This window comes from Solanum stenotomum, chromosome 4 (genome assembly GCF_019186545.1).
Source record: "Solanum stenotomum isolate F172 chromosome 4, ASM1918654v1, whole genome shotgun sequence".
NCBI classification, from domain to species: Eukaryota; Viridiplantae; Streptophyta; class Magnoliopsida; order Solanales; family Solanaceae; genus Solanum; species Solanum stenotomum.
In genome coordinates, this window is record NC_064285.1 from 2,843,998 (window position 1) to 2,865,742 (window position 21,745).

Below are 21,745 nucleotides of genomic sequence, written 5' to 3' on the forward strand. Positions count from 1 at the left end.
CCGCTCGTGTGTAAGCTAGTGCGCCAAAGATTAAAACCAAGCAGAAGAAAACAGCAGGCATGTGATTAGGGCCACATGATTGAGTGAACAATTTTGCTACTCTTTTTAGTGATGAACAAAGTCAAGATTTAGACGTTTTATTAATAATTAAGTTGAAACTATGTATGAATTGTGAAATATATAACTAACTTTATTTAGTTAAATGTTAATAGTAACAAATTAAGTTGTTATACTTTCTTTTTCTTTGATATTGATAAAGATAAAAAACACTAAATTTGAATTAATCAAACTAATATATTTTTGATGTTTTTTCCTCCGAAGTTAAAAGTGAATTTTGTTTGGTATGAACACTCAGGTGTCTAAGTTAAAATTTCAATTTTATAAGTTTTGAGTTTATAATAACAATATTTTGTGATAATAACTAGATTTTAAGTTTAATATTTATACATATTTAATATATTTATTAACACAAATACATTCACTAAACAAAAATTTTGTATTCGATCGAAACAGCATGCAGGCTACTAGCTCCGTCTCCGTTAGTACCACATTTGAATAATCTTTTTTTTTCTTTCTAGATCCACTATGTACTCCTCACCGACAATCCCATCCTTTTTCTTTATTCTTTTTGCCCCTTCTATTTCTCCATTTTAAAATTCAATCCCTCTCTCAAAAATATTTCCCTCCTTTAATTTTTTTACATTTTTTTTAATATCTATAAATAATTTATAGTCCACTTGCTCACTAGTTACCCACTTAACTTTTAACTATTTGTACACCACTTATAAATATACACATATGTCTTCATCTTCATGTCCACTTTAATTCCCTCCTAATCTTTAACAACTTCTAATATCATTTTCGCAGTTCAAACTCTAGAAACTTTTCTTATAGTATTAATATACGAAGAAAAAAAATGCCGCTAAAAGGAGAGTTAGCGGTGTTTTTGGTGACGCTACTTGTTGTGAACACAATAGCAGAGAGTCCTTATAGATTTTTCGAATGGAATGTTACTTATGGAACGATTTGGCCTCTAGGTCTTCCTCAAAAGGTCGGTTTCTTTAGTAAAAAAAATATTTATTTTCAGTAATATATGAAAAAAATTGTCATTTTAGTTATTTTGAGATATTTATTTTTTTTGTGTGTGTAGGGAATTCTGATTAATGGGCAATTTCCTGGTCCTGATATTCATTCTGTCACAAATGACAATGTTATTATCAATGTCTTCAACAATTTGGATGAGGATTTTCTTATTTCCTGGTAATTTTCCTCCTTTATTTGTTCATCGTTTGTTCCTGACATCATTAATGTCATGATGCCTCGCGAAAACATGAACATGAATTGTTGTTGTTCATGTTTTGGTTTGGCTTCGCGAGGCTGAGACATTGATATGTCACGACCAACATAAATATGTTGGAATTGATACTATGTTGAATACTAGTTTTCTCGAAGCTTCCTCTTCATATCTCGTTTAAAGATGTTATTTGATAATGTTTGTCTAACAAACTCCCTTGCTAATTATAATGAACATTTAAATATATGTCTTACATTCATTGATTTCTTTACGTGTTTAAGTTTACTTATCTAGTTCATTTTTCACTAGTTTTGAGCCATCCATCAAATTATTTTCGAATTACTAGCATCGATATCGATGTAATCAAGATTCAAAGAATATTGTATTGATCCAATGTAGGAAAAGTTGAACAATATTTTGAATTATTTGTAGTTTGTGCAAGTCACATGTTGTACGAGTGTTTAAATTTTTGAAAAACTAGACAAAGAGTAGGTAATCATGTGAAGTGCATGTGAATAACATAAGTAAAAGCAAAATATGTCCACATTTTCACTACACCAATATTTTTAGTTTTGAATTTAAATAATAGCACTAACAATGTTTATAATATTATTTGGGGAAAATGCATAAGTACCCCCCTAGCCTATGCCCGAAATCTCAGAGACACACCTAACCTTTACTAAGGTCCTATTACCCCCCCAAACTTATTTTTTAATTAATTTTCTACCCCTTTTGATCCTACGTGGCACTATTTTGAAAAATTTGTCAACACGTGCTGGGCCCACAAGAATAGTGCCACGTAGGACCAAAAGGGGTAGAAAATTAATTAAAAAATAAGTTCGAGGGGGTAATAGGACCTTAGTAAAGGTTAGGTGTGTCTGTGGGATTTCGGGCATAGGCTGGGGGGGTACTCGTGCATTTTCCCTATTATTTGAGAATATTGAAGTCTTTGTCCAAACTTTTTCGAAAAAAATAAGTGTTTTTGTATAGTAGCAGAAACTATTTTTCTAAAAGCTAAAAAAAAGTAGCTTCTCCCAAGAAATACTTTAAGAAACCTTGGTTCATGAGTACAAATCGCGAAGCGACTCATTCCTTCCTTGTGGAGAATGAATCGAGGCATGAAGTTAGTTCGTCAAGCAAGAATGCAAAAATATCATATATTATTAAGTCTCCACCTATTCTGTCGTGACAACATCTATAATTATGAGATTAATTAGTCTAACACAAACTGTTACTTAATACGTTTCGAAATTATATATAGGAATGGAATACAAAATAGGAGAAACTCATTTGAAGATGGAGTATGGGGAACAACATGTCCAATTCCACCAGGGAAGAATTTCACATACATTTTGCAAGTAAAGGATCAAATTGGCAGCTTTTACTATTTCCCTTCAACTGCATTCCACAAAGCTTCTGGTGGTTTTGGAGGGTTCAGGATCCTCAGCAGGCCTGGGATTCCTGTTCCTTTCGATGAACCTGCTGGCGATTTCACCGTCCTTATTGGTGATTGGTACAAGAGCAATCACACGGTATGATTACTAGACTCGTTCTCGTTATATATATAAACTGTTGAATCCCCTCGTAAAAGTTTAGTGTTAAAAGGTCAAGTAATGGATAGTAATCATAGGTCCTATATAATGTATTGTATCGTGTCAAAGTCTTGGTGGACAGACTTACCTAATACCTGCGTTGGTGAGAGGTGTCGAGGTTTCTAAGCTCACCCTTACACCACGGTTACAAGAAGAGATATTTGATATGTATACTTCCATTTTTTATGCAGTACTTGAAATCAATACTTGATAGAAACCACAAGTTGCCTTTTGTTGATGCTCTTCATATCAATGGTCATGGTCCTCAAGGCCCTAATCGCGCTGCCTTTACAGTTGATCAAGGTAAAAACAATTGCGATTTTTCTTATTTATATGAAGAATATCAAATGTTGTGATCTAACAATGAGTATTATAACTCTGTATATGAATACAGGGAAAACTTACAGACTGAGAATATCAAATGTTGGATTGGAACATTCACTCAACTTTCGTATCGAAGGACATAAAATGAAATTGGTGGAGGTAGAAGGAACACATACAATGCAAGAGACATATTCCTCACTCGACGTTCATGTTGGACAATCCTACTCTGTCCTCATCACAGCTGATCAAACTCCTAAGGACTACTACATTGTTGTTTCAAATCGTTTCTCGTCTATTCTCCTTACTACCACCGGTGTACTTCACTACAGCAACTCTAACCAGGAATTCACTGGCCCGCCCCCTGGTGGTCCAACCATCGAAATTGGTTGGTCTCTCACCCAGGCCCGTTCTATTAGGTGAGACTTGAGAGTCATCATTTTTTGAGAATGTCAATCATGTTGTGTGCTTTCTTAACTTTGGTACTTGTTTTAGGACCAACTTGACCGCGAGTGGACCAAGGCCAAACCCACAAGGATCATACCATTATGGTATGATCAACACAACTAGAACTATCAGGCTCGCGAATTCTGCTGGACAAGTCAATGGCAAGCAAAGATATGCTGTCAACAGTGTGTCCTTTGTGCCAACTAAAAGTGGTACTCCCCTCAAGCTTGCTGACTACTTCAACATTGGTGGATTTACCCCCGGAAACATACCTGATGCCCCCACTGGTAAAGGAATTTACCTCGACACATCTGTTTTGCAAACTGATTACAGGACATTCATTGAGATTGTATTCGAGAACAAGGAAGGGATCGTTCAGAGTTGGCATCTTAACGGCTATGCCTTTTGGGTAGTAGGGTAAGTATACGAAGAAAAAAATACACGACTCGTTTCTTATGTTATGCAGTTGTATGGATTCATTCTTAATTAGGTTCTATTGATATTGTTAATGCAGCATGGACGGAGGAAAATGGAGTCCGGCTAGTAGGGACCAATACAATCTTCGCGATGCAGTTTCAAGAATCACAACTCAGGTAAGAAAGAAATAAAACAAAACTTGATGTGTTACCCTGACTATAATGGGAGCGAGAAATTAACACGAGAAATTGTTGCAAAATGCAGGTGTATCCCAAGTCATGGACAGCAATATACATTGCATTAGACAATGTGGGAATGTGGAACCTAAGATCTGAGTTTTGGGCGCGACAGTATCTAGGACAACAGTTATACATGAGGGTATACACAACATCAACTTCTTTGCGCGATGAATATCCCATTCCAATTAATGCTCTTTTATGTGGCGATGTGGCTGGTCGACCTAAAAGACCACTCTAAGACAAGCTGCAACACTCATGAAAATCATAGGCCAAAGTGAAAATTAAGAGAAGAAATTGACTTACATACACAAAACAACCTCAGAGAACAAAGATTATTAGGATTGAAGTAAAAGCTTATTACTTGTCCTGTTTAGTTTACCACAAACTAGCTTGAATGACCTTAACTCAAGGTCCTATTCTTTCTTTCTTCGTTTCGTTGTATCGAGTTCCATCTTCATTGTTTTAATTGTCTTAAAAAACAATAATTGAATTGTTCGTTTTCATATCAATGATCATAACTATGAGCTGAAATTCATGCTATTTTACGTTTACCTCCTTTATTTTTACGACTAGAAGTTATGCTAACATATCGTTGGAAATAAAACATACGAGGAGAGATACAGAGAGGGGTTCACAAATTAGTTTCTACTTCCTAAACTAAGAGATACAAATAGCGTGGAGCATAATAGTCTATAGTTTCCTTTTTGCTGAGCCTGATTTTCTATGGCATGAATGTCTTTGATTGAATGGAGACAAATATATAAAATGCATGAAATAAAAATGTTTGTATATCACTAAATAGCCATATACTTGACTCATCTCGCAAATTTCCTTCTGATCCGATAACTGATTAGGCAGGAACAAGATTTGAACCTGCAACTTTTAGGTCATGGGGCTAATGAGTCGACCAATTCCTCTACCCCGTTGTTCTACTAAATTCCAACTTTAAAACTGCTTCTACTCTAAACTACTATACACTTGTTCAAGTTGTAGATCTCCTTCATTAGCTTTGAAATAATGTTGCTATTAGTATCTTAGAAGCCCTAGTGCTTGTAAGGAATAATACTTAAAAGCAAACATTCAAATTTGATTTCGGTCGGCAAGCAAGCACTTCAACTTTGAAGCTGTACATTTAGACACCTCAACTGATGACTAAACACTACAACTCGTCCTCACTATGTTTCATAGATACCTGACACCGATGTAAATTTGCTAATATTTATTTTTTTATATACGTAAATCATGAACATATTTTAATTAAGCACTTGAACCCACAATAATATATTGTTATTAGACACTCTTTGATAAAAAAAAAAATTATGTGTGTTTACAGGGATCCACCACATAAATAAGATAATCACTATCTAAACGTGTCATTTAACTTGATTTCAGTTGACATATATGCCCAATACTTCTTATTTAGTTGAGACAAATTATCCCCGAATAGTTATTACAAGATTATTATTTCACTTTAGTATGAGATAAAATAAAACTATAATCTGAGATAACTAACTCCAACATAATATATCCCATGTTTTATCTCATCCCCAAACTAATTATTCTTTATAACTCTTATCAAACAATTCTTAAATTTATATAAAATTAAACAAGCAGTAATCTGATTTAGCTAAAAGTCAAATCTTGATTTTACTTGGACAAGTTAATGTCGCTATCTGCTAGAAATCTGAGAAAGCTGTAAGCATTATCTATCAACCTCGATCGTCGTTCCAAATCCATGACCAATTTTTTGTTCTGCTAAAAAAAAGCAACTAAAAAAAGTTCGTCTTGTTCGAAATTGGGGATTTTTTTTCCCTCAAAAGATTCAATGGCAGGCTCTGGAAATTCTGGAATTGATCCTGAATTAGTCATTTCCCACAAATTTCCTGAGGTTTTTGATCCTTTTTCCTTTCTGGGTTCTCAATTTTTTTGATTAATTTCGCTTAATCTCGTTACTAATCTTGGTTTATTTGGTATTTGCAGAGCTTACATACTTACACTGAAAGGTACTGTTACGTTAATTTTAATTTCTTCAGTTTACTTTTTCATTAAATGATTAACTTTTGGGATTAGCTAAAGATTATCATTAATCGGGATAAACTGTATGATGCATTTATCGAGTTTAAATTCTGAATCCGCCTATGTAATTTGCACTTTTCGTGTTTAATTTTATTGATTCGAGTAAATGGGTGTGCTTGAATGCAGGTTGTGTAGTTAAATTTTGGATTTTTATTTGGTTTTGTGATGTTGTTGTTTTATGATATTAGGGATGCTGCTATTTATGCTCTTGGTGTAGGAGCATGTACAAAGGATGCTATTGATGATAAAGAACTTAAATATGTTTATCATCAAGATGGGCAGGAATTTATTCAGGTATTTTTTATGGTAGGAACTGATGAATTTTTGTGTAGTTGGACATGGTTTACGTCGAACTATAGACTAGTGATGGGTAGGTGAATTTTTTTATCTTCGGAAAGGTTTAGGTACATTTTACTGGGACGTACTTGTTGCTAATGATTTACTATGTCTAGTAAATATCGAAAGGTCATACTTTGAGTAATTGTTCATCCTTAACGGCTTTGCTGTACTTGCACATAAAAGAAGGGAGTGTATGCACTTTATTGGTGTAATAGTTAATGACTAAGTTATACTATCCAGGACTGCAAAGGTTTAAGAGATGAAATGTAATTCGTTTCTGTAATTGATTTGCATTTTTTTTGCTTGTGGCCTTTTATCTTTGTAGGTCTTGCCAACTTTTTCGACTTTGTTCACTGTTGGAATTCCTTCTCAAATGGAGCAGATTCCAGGCTTGCTGTAAGTAGAACACATCCTATTTTAGTTTTGGTTGGGGGCAAGATCCTTTTGTATGGTATCTAATTTTCTTTAAAGATGCAATATTATTGCTTCTGTTTCTCCATGTATTTAATGAAATGATAAAGAAAGAAAAGTTGTGTGTTCTTCTGATTAGAATAGAGATGTAATCTGCTTAATATTAGCTAAAGAACATTGTTTCTGCTTTCGTTTTGCTAGATTTGATCCACGTCTTCTACTGCACGGCCAACAATACATTGAAGTCTATAAGCCACTTCCTTCCCATGGCTGCGTAAGTGTCTGGCTAAATGCCTTAAATTATCTAGCAACACCATGATTTCTCTCTTAAATTTACATGCAAAAGGTATTCCACGAAGACTGAAGATCGACAGTAGTATGGGAGTGATTTTTCTTCGATAACTATTTGAAGCAATTTTTCTTTCACAGATGTTTTCTTGTGAAAAGATTTTTCCCCGCGCAATTAGTTATAACTTTCTTGCACAGATGTTCTATCCATATAATAGCACCATTCTATCTACAAACCTCAGCTTTCATTCCCAAAGCTCATATATTTACATGTATTAAGCTTATACATATCTTATATCCTTGGCTTTCATCCAACTTTTGGATAGTGACATTTGGTTAACTTCTTGTATATGTATATCCGCACCAAAGCTTATGTGTTTTCACTGTTATTTCAACAAATCCTAGTACCTGGACACAATGAAACATAGTTGAGGGCAGTGGAGCCTTCTCTTGGCAGCACTTGAAACATGACTCTGTTTAAATTATCATTATAGTTTTGTGTTGAAAGAATACATCTTGGTCTTTATTATTAACCTTAATTATCTTTATCATTCCCCCCTTTCTTTTATTAGTCCAGATGAGTTATTTCCTTGATCTTCTTGTTGTGGCAGATACTAAATAAAACGAGTATTGCTGGATTGCATGATAAAGGTATGATTATAATTAGTAAACATAAATAACTATGCAGGAACTTAAATAAGTTCATGTAATATTAAATTTGGAGAATTGAAGAAAAATATAGACTGTTGTATGAGAGGCATTTAAGTTTGAGGTAAATGGTCTATAAAGTGTATATAATTTTGAAACTTTACCTTTTTTCTAGCTAAGGCATTTTGGAAATAGATTGACAGAAATCAAAATGATATTCTTTCATTGCTTCTGTGAGATATAGCAATGAAAAGACGAGATATGTGAGTTTCAAATTGTTGATTTGCAACAGGTAAAGCAGCCGTTCTTGAAGTAGAAATTGTGAGTTACGAGAAAGAATCTGGTGAACGGCTATGCATGAACCGGTGAGTTTTAGTTTAACTGATATGCCTAGAGCTATTATGTTAAAGTTAACAGTAAACACCACAATACTACTTGCAGCTTGTCTATCTACTTGAGGGGTGCTGGTGGGTTCTCAAAGTCATCTCAGCCTTACTCGTACTCCAGCAATCGTAGTAATCAGTCTGCCTTTCCTAAAATTCCCAAAAGCCAACCCTTTGCTGTATATGAAGAATGTACGCATGCATCACAGGTAGGTCACATGAGTTGCCCATTGTCTTTTATGGTTAATTATTACACAAATGTAAATGTCAGTATCGGTACCTTGAATGCTATGCTTATATTTACTTGAGATGTGTAGGACTATACCTGTCAAAGGCATGTTAATTAGTTCTGATAATTACATTGTCTTTGAGGGTTCGAAAATTCTTTAGTTGTACTTGTTTTCATTGATTTTTTTTTACTTCTCTATTGCGGTGATGCAGGCTTTGCTGTATAGGCTATCTGGTGATTACAATCCATTGCATTCAGATCCAAAGTTTGCAGAAAGTGCAGGGTAATCTACTATGAGCAACTCTATTGAACTCTATATACAACTATTATTATAATTTATGAACAACACATTCTGATCTTTGCCATTAACTTTCATGTTCTTTCATCCTTGAGATACTTAGTAGTTAGTAGCAATGTTTGCTAGTTATTGATGCTTATTAAAGTTGTGTGATATTAGACATGGACCACCCGTTGTTTGCACTAAATATAAAGAAAATTCATTTGTCGAACTAGAGATGCTGCTTCCTTGAGTGTGAAGCATATCATGTGGGAACTTGCAAGTTTTGCTATTTTTCCCAACTTCTAGAACGAAATATCACCAAACTTAAACAAGTTTTCTTAACTGGAAGTATGATTAAGGTTTACAGCTATTAAATTGTTAAGAGAGGTAATCTTTTTGTCCCTTCGGCTTTGCCCATATTAAATGCTGATGCAGTGAGCCTAGCCTGTGGACTAGGTGAACAGAAGATAAAAGGGAAAAGATTTAAAGAGCTTCCCAGTGCAATATTTTGTGATAGTGTTGTTCCCCAGTGTCTTAGGCCTAACTCCCCTGCCCCAAAATAATTTCTTCCAACAACTGTAGTAAGTAAAAAGAACGCACTCCCAACCTAAGTTGGTCGGACTCTCCAAAAATGATGCCGCACCTGTGTCGGATCCTTCAAATATACACTATTTTTGGAGGATCCAACATTGGTGCGGCATCATTTTTGGAGAGTCCGACCAACTTAGCTCCTAACCATCTTTAGACTTCAGTTTTCTTCTGGGACATACCCCTGAAAGATGAGTCCTTTGGTGGAAATGCATGTCGGAATGTAAGTGGAAAAACTAAAAACTTCAAATATTTGAAATCTAAACTTGGATATGGTGCTTAGACCTAACTATACACGGCTTGGTAATTTCAACAACCATATTACTGTCCATCTCCTAATATTCATGGTTTTAACAAGTGGAGCTCGACAACGCCCTTGGTTGGAATATTTTGTGTAACTCTAAGGCCATACCCTGATCCATAAAAGTGTTTCTTTTATTTAAAGATTTATGTTCTTTTTGAAGTGTCAATTAGCTCTCTTTTTCGCAAGTACATCAGCTGATGGATTGATTTTTTCTTCTGCAATACTGAAGTTGAATTTGTCACCCTCATTATATTTCTAGTTCTAGTGGAGCAATATCATGTTACTATCTTTTCTTTCATCTGTTTTCTTGCATGTACCAATATTAGTCTCTGCAATCTTATTTCTTTCGATATATTTGCCTAGATTTTCTCGTCCAATACTGCATGGGTTGTGCACACTTGGATTTGCAGTTAGGACTATCATTAAATGTATTTGCGGAGGTGATCAGAACACGATAAAGAGCGTATCTGGCAGATTTCTACTACATGTCTATCCAGGAGAAACTTTAATCACCGAAATGTGGTTGGAAGGGTTGAGGTATGTGAAATTAGTACGTTTTTACTATATGATTCGTTCTATTTATCGGTATTTAGCAGACTAAAAAGGCCAGTTGCAATGTGCAGAGTTATCTATCAAGTGAAGGTTAAGGAACGTAACCGGGCAGTGCTTTTTGGATTTGTGGATCTTGATCGTTTAAGTTCATCTCTGTGAGTGCTTGTGGCGCGCTCATGAAGGAAATAGTGCGTTGTATAATAAATAATTTTAATTCGTATTTTAAGCTATTTATGGACTCTGGATCATATTAAGTTTCATTTCTGAGTTCTCATGGTACATTACTATGGAGAAAGCTTCATTATGCAGTAATCTAAACTACCATTCCTTTTGCTAAAGTTTAAATTTTTACTATTCCTATTTGTCACTATCTATTATGACAGTGTAATGTTCTTCTTTCTGATTGATTTTTGGCCTTCAATATCATTTGCTGAATGTGATGGTTGAGGATTAGGGTCGAACGTTAGTAGCAGGGTGGACTCTAACAGGGACAGACCTACATAGAGTTCGCCAGGTGCTCGAGTACCCATTAACCTCGTCTCGGATTATCAAATTCATATGAACCTAACCTAATACTTTTGATGCAAAGTATAAATTTGTGTAATTTTTTCTTAATTGTATATGAACTTGTAACTTTAATAATGTAAGAATTGTTATGTGGTAATTAATAATAAGTGATTATTTATGCAGTGATTTAGTACAATATAAGGATATATAGTAATGGATGATGAAAGAATTGTCAAGTGGTGATTAATAATGAAGGGATTATTGTAATACAACACTAATTACTTTAAGAGCATTTTCGTCTCTGATAATTCAATCTCAGTGTTAATACGCGTATTCTTATTCCATATTATCCCACATAAGATAATATATCAAATCATGTGATTATTACTTTATTATAAGCAGGCCGAAGCCATAATAGTAGTTATAAATACAATAAAATTCAATAACTTTAGTTTAAACTCTGTGATGATATTATAAATTCAACTAATATATACAAATAACTTATTTAAAACTCTATAAACAAAAAATAATAATTATGGTCCAGAATCCACACACAAAATGGTTTGTGTTATGGTGGGCTTAAACGATCAGCAAACACTCGAACACAGTGGCGGATCCAGAATTTAGAGTCCGTGGGTGCCAAATGGGATTCGAACCCGCAACATCAATCTTCTAAAGTTGTCCTCCTACCGTGGCACCACAAGCCAATTTTGTTCTGTGGGTGGCACGCTTTATATTTATATAAATATTATATATATATATATACCTATGTATATATAGAGTTTCCGTCGAAGTTCGGGGGTGGCGTGGCACCCCACATCCCTTCATAGATCCGCCACTGCTCGAACATGAGAACAAAAAGTCACGCAACAAATGAAAAAGCTCAAAAGGAGAAGGGAAGCCAAGAGCCAAACTTTCAAAAACCTAACCTAACCCTGCCTCGTCTGAATCTTATTTAAACTATGAACATACTTCTATTTATAAGATATAGATTCTAACCAAACGATACAAAAGTTATACCAAAAATTTAATCTCCTATTCAAGCAACCAAACATAATATTACTTGCATCTAAATCTAATAAGGTGATAAATTCTCCAATTTTATCAACCAAACTAGCTCTATATACTAGAAATAGTTGCTACCAAACCAAAAATCCACAAGATAGGTACTCAAAGGGAGATATATACCAACCCATCCTCAAAAATTCAAAAAAAATTCTTTATTTTTTAAAAATTTCGCATCAAATTAAACTAAAACAAACAAATTAAAACGAAATATAAAATAATTTGGGTAGGTAGGGACTTAATTATACTCATCACATAGTATGACTACTACAACTAATATGTAAAGCATTTAGTTTGGTCTGCTTTAATTAGAAAGTAGACTAAGAACCATAGCCAATATACTTTAATGGAAATGTCAGATATCAATCATGAGCCTACTCTTTTTTATTTTATTTTATTTTATTTTTCCTTGCACACTAAAATAATTTTCATAGTATAATGTAAAATGTGAAATCACTCACCTGCACCATGTGTGCTCAAAAGTCTGTTGCACCTTCCAAAAATGGTGCTCTACTCACATTGTCACTAGTTGGTATTTGATTGAGCACAAAATTATTATTTTTAAAATTATGAAATAAAATATATTTAAAATATTTATGTAACTATATGTTATATATTTCTATTCACATAGATTATAATTAAGTTATTTGGACATTTTAAAAATATTGTCAAATTCATATTGAATCCTTCAAAAATACACTATTTTGGAGGATTCAACATACACCCGTTGATATTTTTAAAGAGTACAGAGCAAATTATAGCAAATAGAAGCAGGTCATATGATGCCTCATTTTACTTGGGTCAATGTCAAATATTATGTTATATACCTCAAGTTTAAGCCTATAGTATACATACATATATATATAAATTTAAAAACTAGATATAACATTTCATGAGAAGAAGAATTAGTAATTTGAAAAAATAAAACATATATTAGAGTATCTATTATATTATAACATGTTAAAAAGTACACCAATGATATAAAACTTGATAAATCATTTTGTATGAAATGCCATAAGAAAATAAACGCAAACATAAAAAAAAACAAAATTGAAAAGAAGAACAAGAAGAAAAATACTCTCTCTGTCCCAATTTATGTGACACATTTCAGATTTCGAGATTCAAACAAGTTTATCTTTGACCGTAATTTTTTCCTATATCTTTTAAATATTTTGAATTATCAATTATTGAGGCTTATAATACTTTTTATGTAGTTTACAAATATATAAATTTCATTTTAAAAAATTTGAAGATTTCATGAGCAAATCCTCAGTCAAACTTAAATTGTTTGACTCTCGAAAAGCGAAATGTGTCACATAAATTGGGACAGAGGAAGTAATTTTTTTAACAAAAATAACTATTAGTTGAGTGACCTTTTGATAAATCAATCCGAACTTTGCCTCATAAGAAGCAAAAACATCAGATTTACTCATATATATATATATATGAGTATGTAAAGGAGGTAACAGATATACCAAAAAGTAGGGTTTTTAGATTTTTTAGCGAGACATCGTGAAGGACGATTGTTTTTGGACAGCTCAGTGCATAAACCATCTCGTATTTACGAAGGTTTAAGGATTAANAACCAAAATTGAAAAGAAGAACAAGAAGAATTTTATTTTTTTTAACAGAAATAACTATTAGTTGAGTGACCTTTTGATAAATCAATTCAAACTTTGCCTCATAAGAAGCAAAAACATCAGATTTACTCATATATATATATATATATATATGAGTATGTAAAGGAGGTAACAGATATACCAAAAAGTAGGGTTTTTAGATTTTTTAGCGAGACATCGTGAAGGACAGTTGTTTTTGGACAACTCAGTGCATAAATCATCTCGTATTTATGAAGGTTTAAGGATTAATGCATATTAAGGTGGTGTGATGTAAATATATATATGCAAATATCAATAACTCAAATCTATGACCTATAAATCGCACAACAATTATGTGGTCATTGCTCCAAACAAACACACATTAGTGAACTTGTTTTCTAGCTTCAAGGGAAAATATGTGTAAATTGGATTAAATGAACAAAAAATTACTGAATGAAAGAAAGAAAATATGAATTTAATAGTATAATAACAATATACTCAGTGAAATTATATCGATAAAATTCAATATAAAATGTAAATAAATCTTACCCTATACCTTGTAAAGATGGCTTACTTCAAGAAAAAAACAAAGAGAAAGTCATGAATCTAATAAGAAGATAATAATAAATTTCATCTTCAGATCCATGACCTTGACTCTGATACTACTTATTATTACAATCGAACACTTACCATCATATCAAAAGCTAGAGAGCGATTAATTCTCTCTATATTGCTTGATGCATCATGAGGGTTTTACAAAGAGAAACCAACACAGCTCTATTGGCAGTATGCCCACCTCCACACTAATCTTGCTTTCCTTCTCCTTTTTTCGAAAAAAGAACAAGGGAGGTGGACAGAATGCCAATGAACTCTGTAAGAAACCCTTTGTCAAACCTCCATGAAACTAATTAATCTTCATCATTTTTTTCTTCTTCTTCTTCTCGAAGACGAAAAAAAGGCCTTAAATATATACACACAACAACAACAAAAAAAAGTGTGGGGTAGATATGAAAGTAATTGAAAGTAGGGCAGTTGAGCACTATTTAAGATGCTGAGAGAGACTTGTGTTTTCACATAGCTGTAAAATAATAAATATTTCTTCATTTAGACAACATATTTATATATGTAAAAAAAGAGATTATTTTTTATGAAGGAAAAGAAAATTAATTATGTTTTGCTCCTCATATGAATTGTGACCTCTTGTATCATGAATAAGATCACTTTCATGTCTTTAATTCCCTCAAAACCCTCGTTTTTGATGATTGAAAAAAAATCAATTATCTTTTCTCCTTCATGAGTATCTCGTGTAGTAGACATCGAAATTTTATCAGATTTAAAACAAGATTCTATGAAACAAGTCTAATATGTCTTCAAATTCTAAGGCGGGTTAGAATTTTTGGAGGCAACTTTATCTAAACTCTAACTAACGTTGTTTATAAAATGAGATATATATTTCTTTGAAAAGTCATAAAGAGATTAAGATATCAAATATTGTCTTTCTCAAAGCACGTATTGCCAATGTTCTTGGCAATTGATATATACCACAAGGAGGTTCATATTATCTCACATTCAAGAAATTGCTACTAATGACTCTCAAATCAAAAAAAATATTTCGGGGAGAAATACATGATCCTCGAATCACAGAGAATATTTAAAAGAGAAAAATCAGAGATAAACAAAATTATACACTCCCTACTCACAAATATTCATCAATAATAAAAATTTTGCTTCATCATTTTTTATTTGTAATTATAATCAATTTCTATCACTTTAAAATTTATTACAAACAACTGATCGTATTAACATCACTTTAATGTATTTTTCTTGTCTTTAATTCCTCAAAACCCTAGTTAGCTGCCTCCAGCCTCTTTGAAGCTGAGGAGAAAAGAGGGGGAGGGGCAGCTAAAAAAAAGGGTTTAGATTTCTTCTGACCTAAATGACAAAAAAAAAAATTAAAAACTTAAGTATAGTTTAAGTTGCAAAAATTATATTATTTTTTATTTTAAAATAATATTTTTTCACGAAGATTTGATACCTGCTTTAGAGTCATACTAATTCAAATTCGATACTATAAGGCATATTATAAAAAGGTGAGCAAACCAAAACTTCTAATTAAGATGGAAGGAACCTCACATAAAGTGGAACCTCATAGAGTCATATCTCATGTAAATATCATGAAACAATGTTTGATTTTATTCATGGAGATTTCGTAACTATTCTAAAAATAAATACCCATCCCACCCGTGAAACATTAATTGGGAGGTAAAAAAAACGTTCTCTTGTAAAACGAAAATCTTTGTACTGACGAAACTTGTAATTAGCTGGTCAAACTAGTTTATCAGTAACTAATTAGTATATTTTGATTTACGCATTTAATAAACCTCAAAATTCATGCGTAGTGGCCAAAATCAACCAAAAACCGTAAGTTGGCCACTTGATTTTTGCTTATCTCATATATAAAAGGTGTAAGATAAGTAATTCCATGAAATAATCCTAATCTCAATTCATGGAATATCCTTATCTATCTCGTCCCGACTGCATCAAGACAAGTAATTCCATGAAATAGTCCTAATCTCAACTCATGAAATATCCTTATCTATCTCATCCCGACTGCACTTAGACAATATATTCTAGAAAAGAAGGACAATAATAGGTCATGGAATTGGAAGAAAGTTTCATAAATCAAATAAATAAAGTTTTGACCTCTTTAAAAAGAAAAAAAGAAAAAAAGAAATGGTTAAAAAGGTAGTTGGAGATAGACAACATAGCAATTATACTGTGTGTGTGTGTGTTAAAGTTAAAGCAATGGTCAAATGGATTGAATAATGTTGTTCACTTATTTCATCAGTGTTATCTCATGTCAAAACTCATTTTCCAAGACCATTTTTTTCTGATTTCAGAGTAAATGCTTCTTCCCTATATACCCTTTTGTCCATTGATATGTCTCACTCATCATACCCACCTCTCAACTATAAATTAATTACTCTTTTTCGTTTTAATTTATGTAATAGTTTTTTTTTATATAGTAATAGCGGAATGGTTTCATTATCGATGGTTAAAATAGAACGAAAGACGAAGAACCATTCGATTCACTAATATAATTTGATACGATTATAATTAATTTATGTGATGATTTTCTATAGTTATATTGGATTAGTCTCATGAGATTTTATCGATGGTCGGAATCAAAATGAAAGTTGAAGAACCATTCAATTTGTTAATATAATTTGATTTGATTAATTTATGTGATGTTTTTCTATAGTAATAGTGTATTGGTCTGATGAAATTTTATCGATGGTCAGAATCAAAACGAAAGTTGAAGAACCATTTGTTTCGTTAATATAATTTGATTCGATTAATTTATGGGATGATTTTCTATCGTAATAGTGGGTCAGTTTCATGAGATTTTATTGATGGTCGAAATCAAAACGAAAGTTGAAGAACCATTCGATTCGTCAAGATAATTTGATGGACTAATTTATGGGATGATTTTCTATAATAACAGTGGGTCAGTCTCATGAGATTTTATCGATGGTTGGAATTCAAACGAAAGTCAAAGAACCATTCGATGTATTAATATAATTTTATTCGATTAATTTGTCTGATGATTTTCTATAGTAATAGTGGGTCGGTCTCATGAGATTTTGTTGATGGTTGGAATTAAAACGAAAGTCAAAGAATCATTCGATTCATTAGTATAATTTGATTCGATTAATTTATGCGATGATGATTTTCTCTAGTAATAATGAGTCGGTCTCAGGAGATTTAATCGATGTCGAAATCAAAACAAAGTCAAAGAACCATTCAATTCATATTAAACCGTTGTATATATACATATGAGAAATGATTTATGTCTAAATTAGCTTGTTCAAAAATCGTATAATCAAAATTAAAAGACTATAGTGTGTCCTTATCACATATAATGTCATATAAATTTAAATTAATTGAATCAATGTGTTCCAATAATATCACAAGGGCAATTTTTAGAGCATTCACAATGATCTTATGCTGTTCAAACGTCATGCTTACCATAATTGAAACATAAAAAAAATACTCGAAGTGCCAAAAACATAGTAAATTAATTGAACTTTTGGAAAAAGTAATATTTTATTAGTCATTAGTGTAGGTAATTTGAAGACATAAACTCCACCACTTTTAATTAAAATATGGATTTGCTTCGTATATAGTTCAATAGATGTTGTCCACTCTTCCACTCTATGTGATTATGGAAAGGCCTCAACAATATAATTAGCATGCATCCTCTTTTTACTACATGTCCACTAGAAACAGATTCAGAACATAAAGTTTAAATATTATTATAGTAATCGATCTCACATTGATATGACATAGTAATAATAAAGTATAGGGTGCATAGTGAAATATGTTACGTGCTTAATTCGCTCAAATACATAAATTATATCGTAGATCCACCTATGATATGTCGATGGAATAATTATTTCGAATACATCAAAATAAAAGGGTAAAGTGGACATTTAAATTTATGCAATCAGAATTAAAATAGATAATTAGAGGATAGTTAAACATCAAATCTAATTAAGGGCCAAGAAAATTAATTATACTGACTTTCGAAACATCCATTGCATGTTACATTTGATTCCTCAAACTTTAGTACGCGTTTGATAATAGATTTTAAATATTTTTCATTTTGTTTGAAATTTGTGATTGAGAATTGAAGATAAAGTTATATTTATTTATATTTTTTGCAAATTATATTTAATATAAAGTAAATAATTTATTTCAATATTAATAAATAATTTTTTTATGGTCAAAACGGTCCTTATTTTTCATGATTGTGAGCTATGTCTAATATTGGTGCGACCAAAATTAGTCAAAGTTCAACCCTATGTTTTACAATTTGACTTTTGACCCCTATATTATGACTAGAAAGTAAAAGATGGGTTATATAAATTTTTGTACTTTTTATTAATTCCTTTTTTATGGTCTTAACTCTTACCTCCTCCTTCTTCTTTTCTTTTTTTTTTTTTTTTTTTTTTTTAGAATAAGCCATGATAAAGCTAAGCTACGCCAATATTAGGGTAAATAATCATAGGATTAAATACAAATGATGGTGACATGTATCAGGGCAGAGCGAGACTGTCAACTATGAATTTTGCTAAACAGAATAACCATGTCAGCTATGAATATATACATATGATTATTAATTTAGTACTTAATAACTTAAAAGAATAAGAATTCAGAACATTTAACATGTCACTGAATTTATATATATTCAAATATCACGTGAGTATAGAAGAAAAGGAAATTAATGAAAGATTTGACGTATTGTTGTCATATTAAAGAGAAGAAAAGGTAGAGATGGGCTTTTGAGTTTTCAAGAAATAAATCATTGAAGCATATGACAATTGCTAGTTGCCATGTGATATTCTTCCATCTCGTCCACACTATAATGATTTCTTTTTTAGCATATTATTGTGTACAAAATATTATCAACTACACTTACTTGGAATTTAGCTCGAATCGACATTATGAATCTTCATTATTAGCGATATTATTAAATTATTATTGTAATTAAAAGAATAGTACCAAATTGATCTGTCCATAGAAAGATCAGAAGAATATAATATCTATAAAGAACTCAAACATGACAAGAAGATAGTAATACGATATGATGACATAATTCTATACAGTTATTATCACATGGCAATTGAAATCTCCACAAGAACTAATTTGCTCAAATTACAAATTTTCCATGTAATTTACTTCGAGTGGCAAGTGTACAAGGGCGGATATGGAAAGGGGCGATGGTGTTCACTCAAATTTCCCTCGGCAAAAGATTAGACACTGCAAGACTAGAGGATGACTTAGTGAATAGTGGCTTAGGTGGTTTAAAATTCACCCTGAAGTTCCAAGTTCAAATCTTAGACACTATTTTTTTTTATTTTTTTCAACCCTCTTATAATAATCCTAAATCAGTCACTACAAATGTGTTTTTAGAGGATTGAAAAATAAAGGCTCAATAAAGACCACAAAAAGAGTACATATCTAATGTTATAATTTTGGGCCTTCGTATATGCAACTAATGGGCTTATTTACTTTGGGCTCTAATTCCAAACTTGATGAAAAATCTGGATTTGCAAAAGGAATATTGGGCCTCTCCATTTCATAGTCCATAATTGAAGGCATAATTTGAGTTATATATGTTCTTTCCACCAAAGTGACTACTGCTGACTCGTTTGGTACGTGGGATAAGGATAATAATTTCAAAATAAAATTTGAGATTAACTTTTTCCCATTTTTTATTTAAGATTTTAGCTAATCTCGTTTTTAGAAACGTCCAAATGATGAATTATTTGGAGATCATGAAACTAAACTCGAAGAGCTAAAAATTTCAATCTCAAGTTTAATCCAAATTCTTTGTATGTGTTATTTTGGACATTCCTTTCCTAATACCTCTTTCACCTCGATTATCCAAATTTTTGTAACATACTTTTTTAAATAAATAATTCAGAAAGAATGTCATCTTTCTATAATCGGAAATAATTTAACTTTAAATTTTATTTTGTTTTAGCCATAATAAATCATTTATAGACATGCAAATGTCTAAGGTTTGTTTTAGACGATAAATTTTAAAAATATTCTTTTCTTTCTTAAATTTTGTGCCTAGTCAGACGATGCTTATATAAATTGGGAAAGAGAAAGTATTCATTAGCACATTTTAAAGTTTAAATTTTTACGATATTTTCATGATCGTTACAAACCTACTACCTTCAAATTTTAAATCCACCTCTGTCTAAAAGATAACAATAAGTAAACTACACTCTAACAACAATAACAACATAGAAGATAGCAATCCATGCTAAAGTGCAATTAGTATCCTAAAATACAATAAGTTAAACTACACTCAGCAATAATAACAAAACATAAAGTTCATCTAAATTAAAACGCACTAACATAAGTTTTGTTTTGTGTCATCAGTATATATAAGGTTTTTTTTTAAATTTCCTCTTTGGTATTCGGAGCCTCATCAGTATATTATTACAATTTGACACAAAACATAAAATGAAAAATTGCATACTTGTAGTAAAACGACAGAGGTTTTCATACTACAATTAATTTACCAAAATAGAATATATTTTTTATAATAAGAATTAATCTAAAGGTGTGGTGTATCATAACTTATATCATATAGTTGAAAGGCTGCAAATTAATCACAAAATGTACATATTTTGATAAAACCATATATAAGACAATAAAAATGAGTGATATAGGAACATTATCCCAAAAAAAATGTTAACCACCCAAACTTGCTCACAATTGAAAGGCTCAACGAATTTTATATATTTATGATTTTCATTAATTAATTAATGTCATTTCCTACCTCAAGAATAATAACAAAAAATAAGAAAAAGACTTACAAAAATTAATGCAATTTAATTAAGTAATTTAATAAAATAAAATTTACATTATTTAGTCATGATCAATGTATATTAATTCGATTTCATTTGTCCTTTTTTTCTTTTTTATTTTCCTTCCTCTTTATATTGTCCGTATAATAGAAAATTTAATAGCTTAGGCTAATAAAATTAGAATTTAAAATTTGATGTATTGACTGATAAAAAATATTTATATGATCAAGATATTTATTATTATTTTTTTGTCTTTATTTACGTAATGTACTTTTCTTTTTGATTTCTTAAAACTGTGTATTTTCTTATTTGGAATCAACTTAATTTTAAATTTCATATTTAATTCTTATTGAGATAATTTGTAACGGCACAAATATTTATAATTGTCTAAAACTTTCAAGTTTAAAAAAACCTTTTTCTCTTTTTTTTTTCTTTTTAAAATAAATCTTCATGTCTAGTTAAAAATTTAGGTCTGATGAAGTAGAAACAATATATTTAGTGTAATCTTACAAGTGAAATTTTAGAAAGAGTGCACACGGACCTTACTCCTACCTTGTGCAGATAAAAATGTTTCTACCAGACTCTCGACTCAAATAAAGTATTTCAAAGCAGGCAAGAGAAGAGGTTGTGCACGTCACAGAACCTGCAATGCAAGTACTCTTTCTTAGTCCTACTTAACCTAAACCCTCTAGGCCCCAGGATCTATCTTCGGACGTTCAACCTTTCATTAACTCCGACACGTGTATTATCAATTAATATTATTTCATATGCAAAATGTC

The 21,745-nt window shown here is 31.6% G+C and overlaps 2 protein-coding genes across 2 annotated transcripts; both read left to right on the forward strand.

Annotated features, from left to right (window-relative positions):
• The first annotated feature begins 818 nt into the window (after positions 1-818).
• LOC125863142 (L-ascorbate oxidase homolog) lies at positions 819-4,846 on the forward strand. The gene is made up of 8 exons (XM_049543293.1): positions 819-1,051; positions 1,151-1,260; positions 2,556-2,826; positions 3,078-3,189; positions 3,281-3,626; positions 3,703-4,071; positions 4,169-4,247; positions 4,336-4,846. The coding sequence occupies exons 1-8, from the start codon at positions 917-919 to the stop codon at positions 4,546-4,548; spliced, it is 1,635 nt and encodes a 544-aa protein (XP_049399250.1). The 5' UTR covers positions 819-916; the 3' UTR covers positions 4,549-4,846.
• Positions 4,847-5,993: 1,147 nt separating this feature from the next.
• Positions 5,994-10,734, forward strand: LOC125863057 (enoyl-CoA hydratase 2, peroxisomal). Its single transcript, XM_049543198.1, has 11 exons — positions 5,994-6,198; positions 6,291-6,313; positions 6,575-6,680; positions 7,051-7,121; positions 7,338-7,410; positions 8,036-8,075; positions 8,365-8,437; positions 8,514-8,664; positions 8,897-8,967; positions 10,220-10,393; positions 10,480-10,734. The coding sequence occupies exons 1-11, from the start codon at positions 6,136-6,138 to the stop codon at positions 10,565-10,567; spliced, it is 933 nt and encodes a 310-aa protein (XP_049399155.1). The 5' UTR covers positions 5,994-6,135; the 3' UTR covers positions 10,568-10,734.
• The last annotated feature ends 11,011 nt before the right edge of the window (positions 10,735-21,745 follow it).

Excerpts from the sequence above, each read along its gene's own strand:
- LOC125863142 (XM_049543293.1), top strand. The coding sequence starts at position 917 with ATGCCGCTAAAAGGAGAGTTAGCGGTGTTTTTGGTGACGCTACTTGTT. Across the intron at positions 1,261-2,555 it reads GAGGATTTTCTTATTTCCTG|GAATGGAATACAAAATAGGA; the intron begins GTAATTTTCCTC and ends AATTATATATAG. Across the intron at positions 4,248-4,335 it reads TTTCAAGAATCACAACTCAG|GTGTATCCCAAGTCATGGAC; the intron begins GTAAGAAAGAAA and ends TGCAAAATGCAG.
- LOC125863057 (XM_049543198.1), top strand. The coding sequence starts at position 6,136 with ATGGCAGGCTCTGGAAATTCTGGAATTGATCCTGAATTAGTCATTTCC. Across the intron at positions 6,681-7,050 it reads ATGGGCAGGAATTTATTCAG|GTCTTGCCAACTTTTTCGAC; the intron begins GTATTTTTTATG and ends TTATCTTTGTAG. Across the intron at positions 8,665-8,896 it reads AATGTACGCATGCATCACAG|GCTTTGCTGTATAGGCTATC; the intron begins GTAGGTCACATG and ends GCGGTGATGCAG.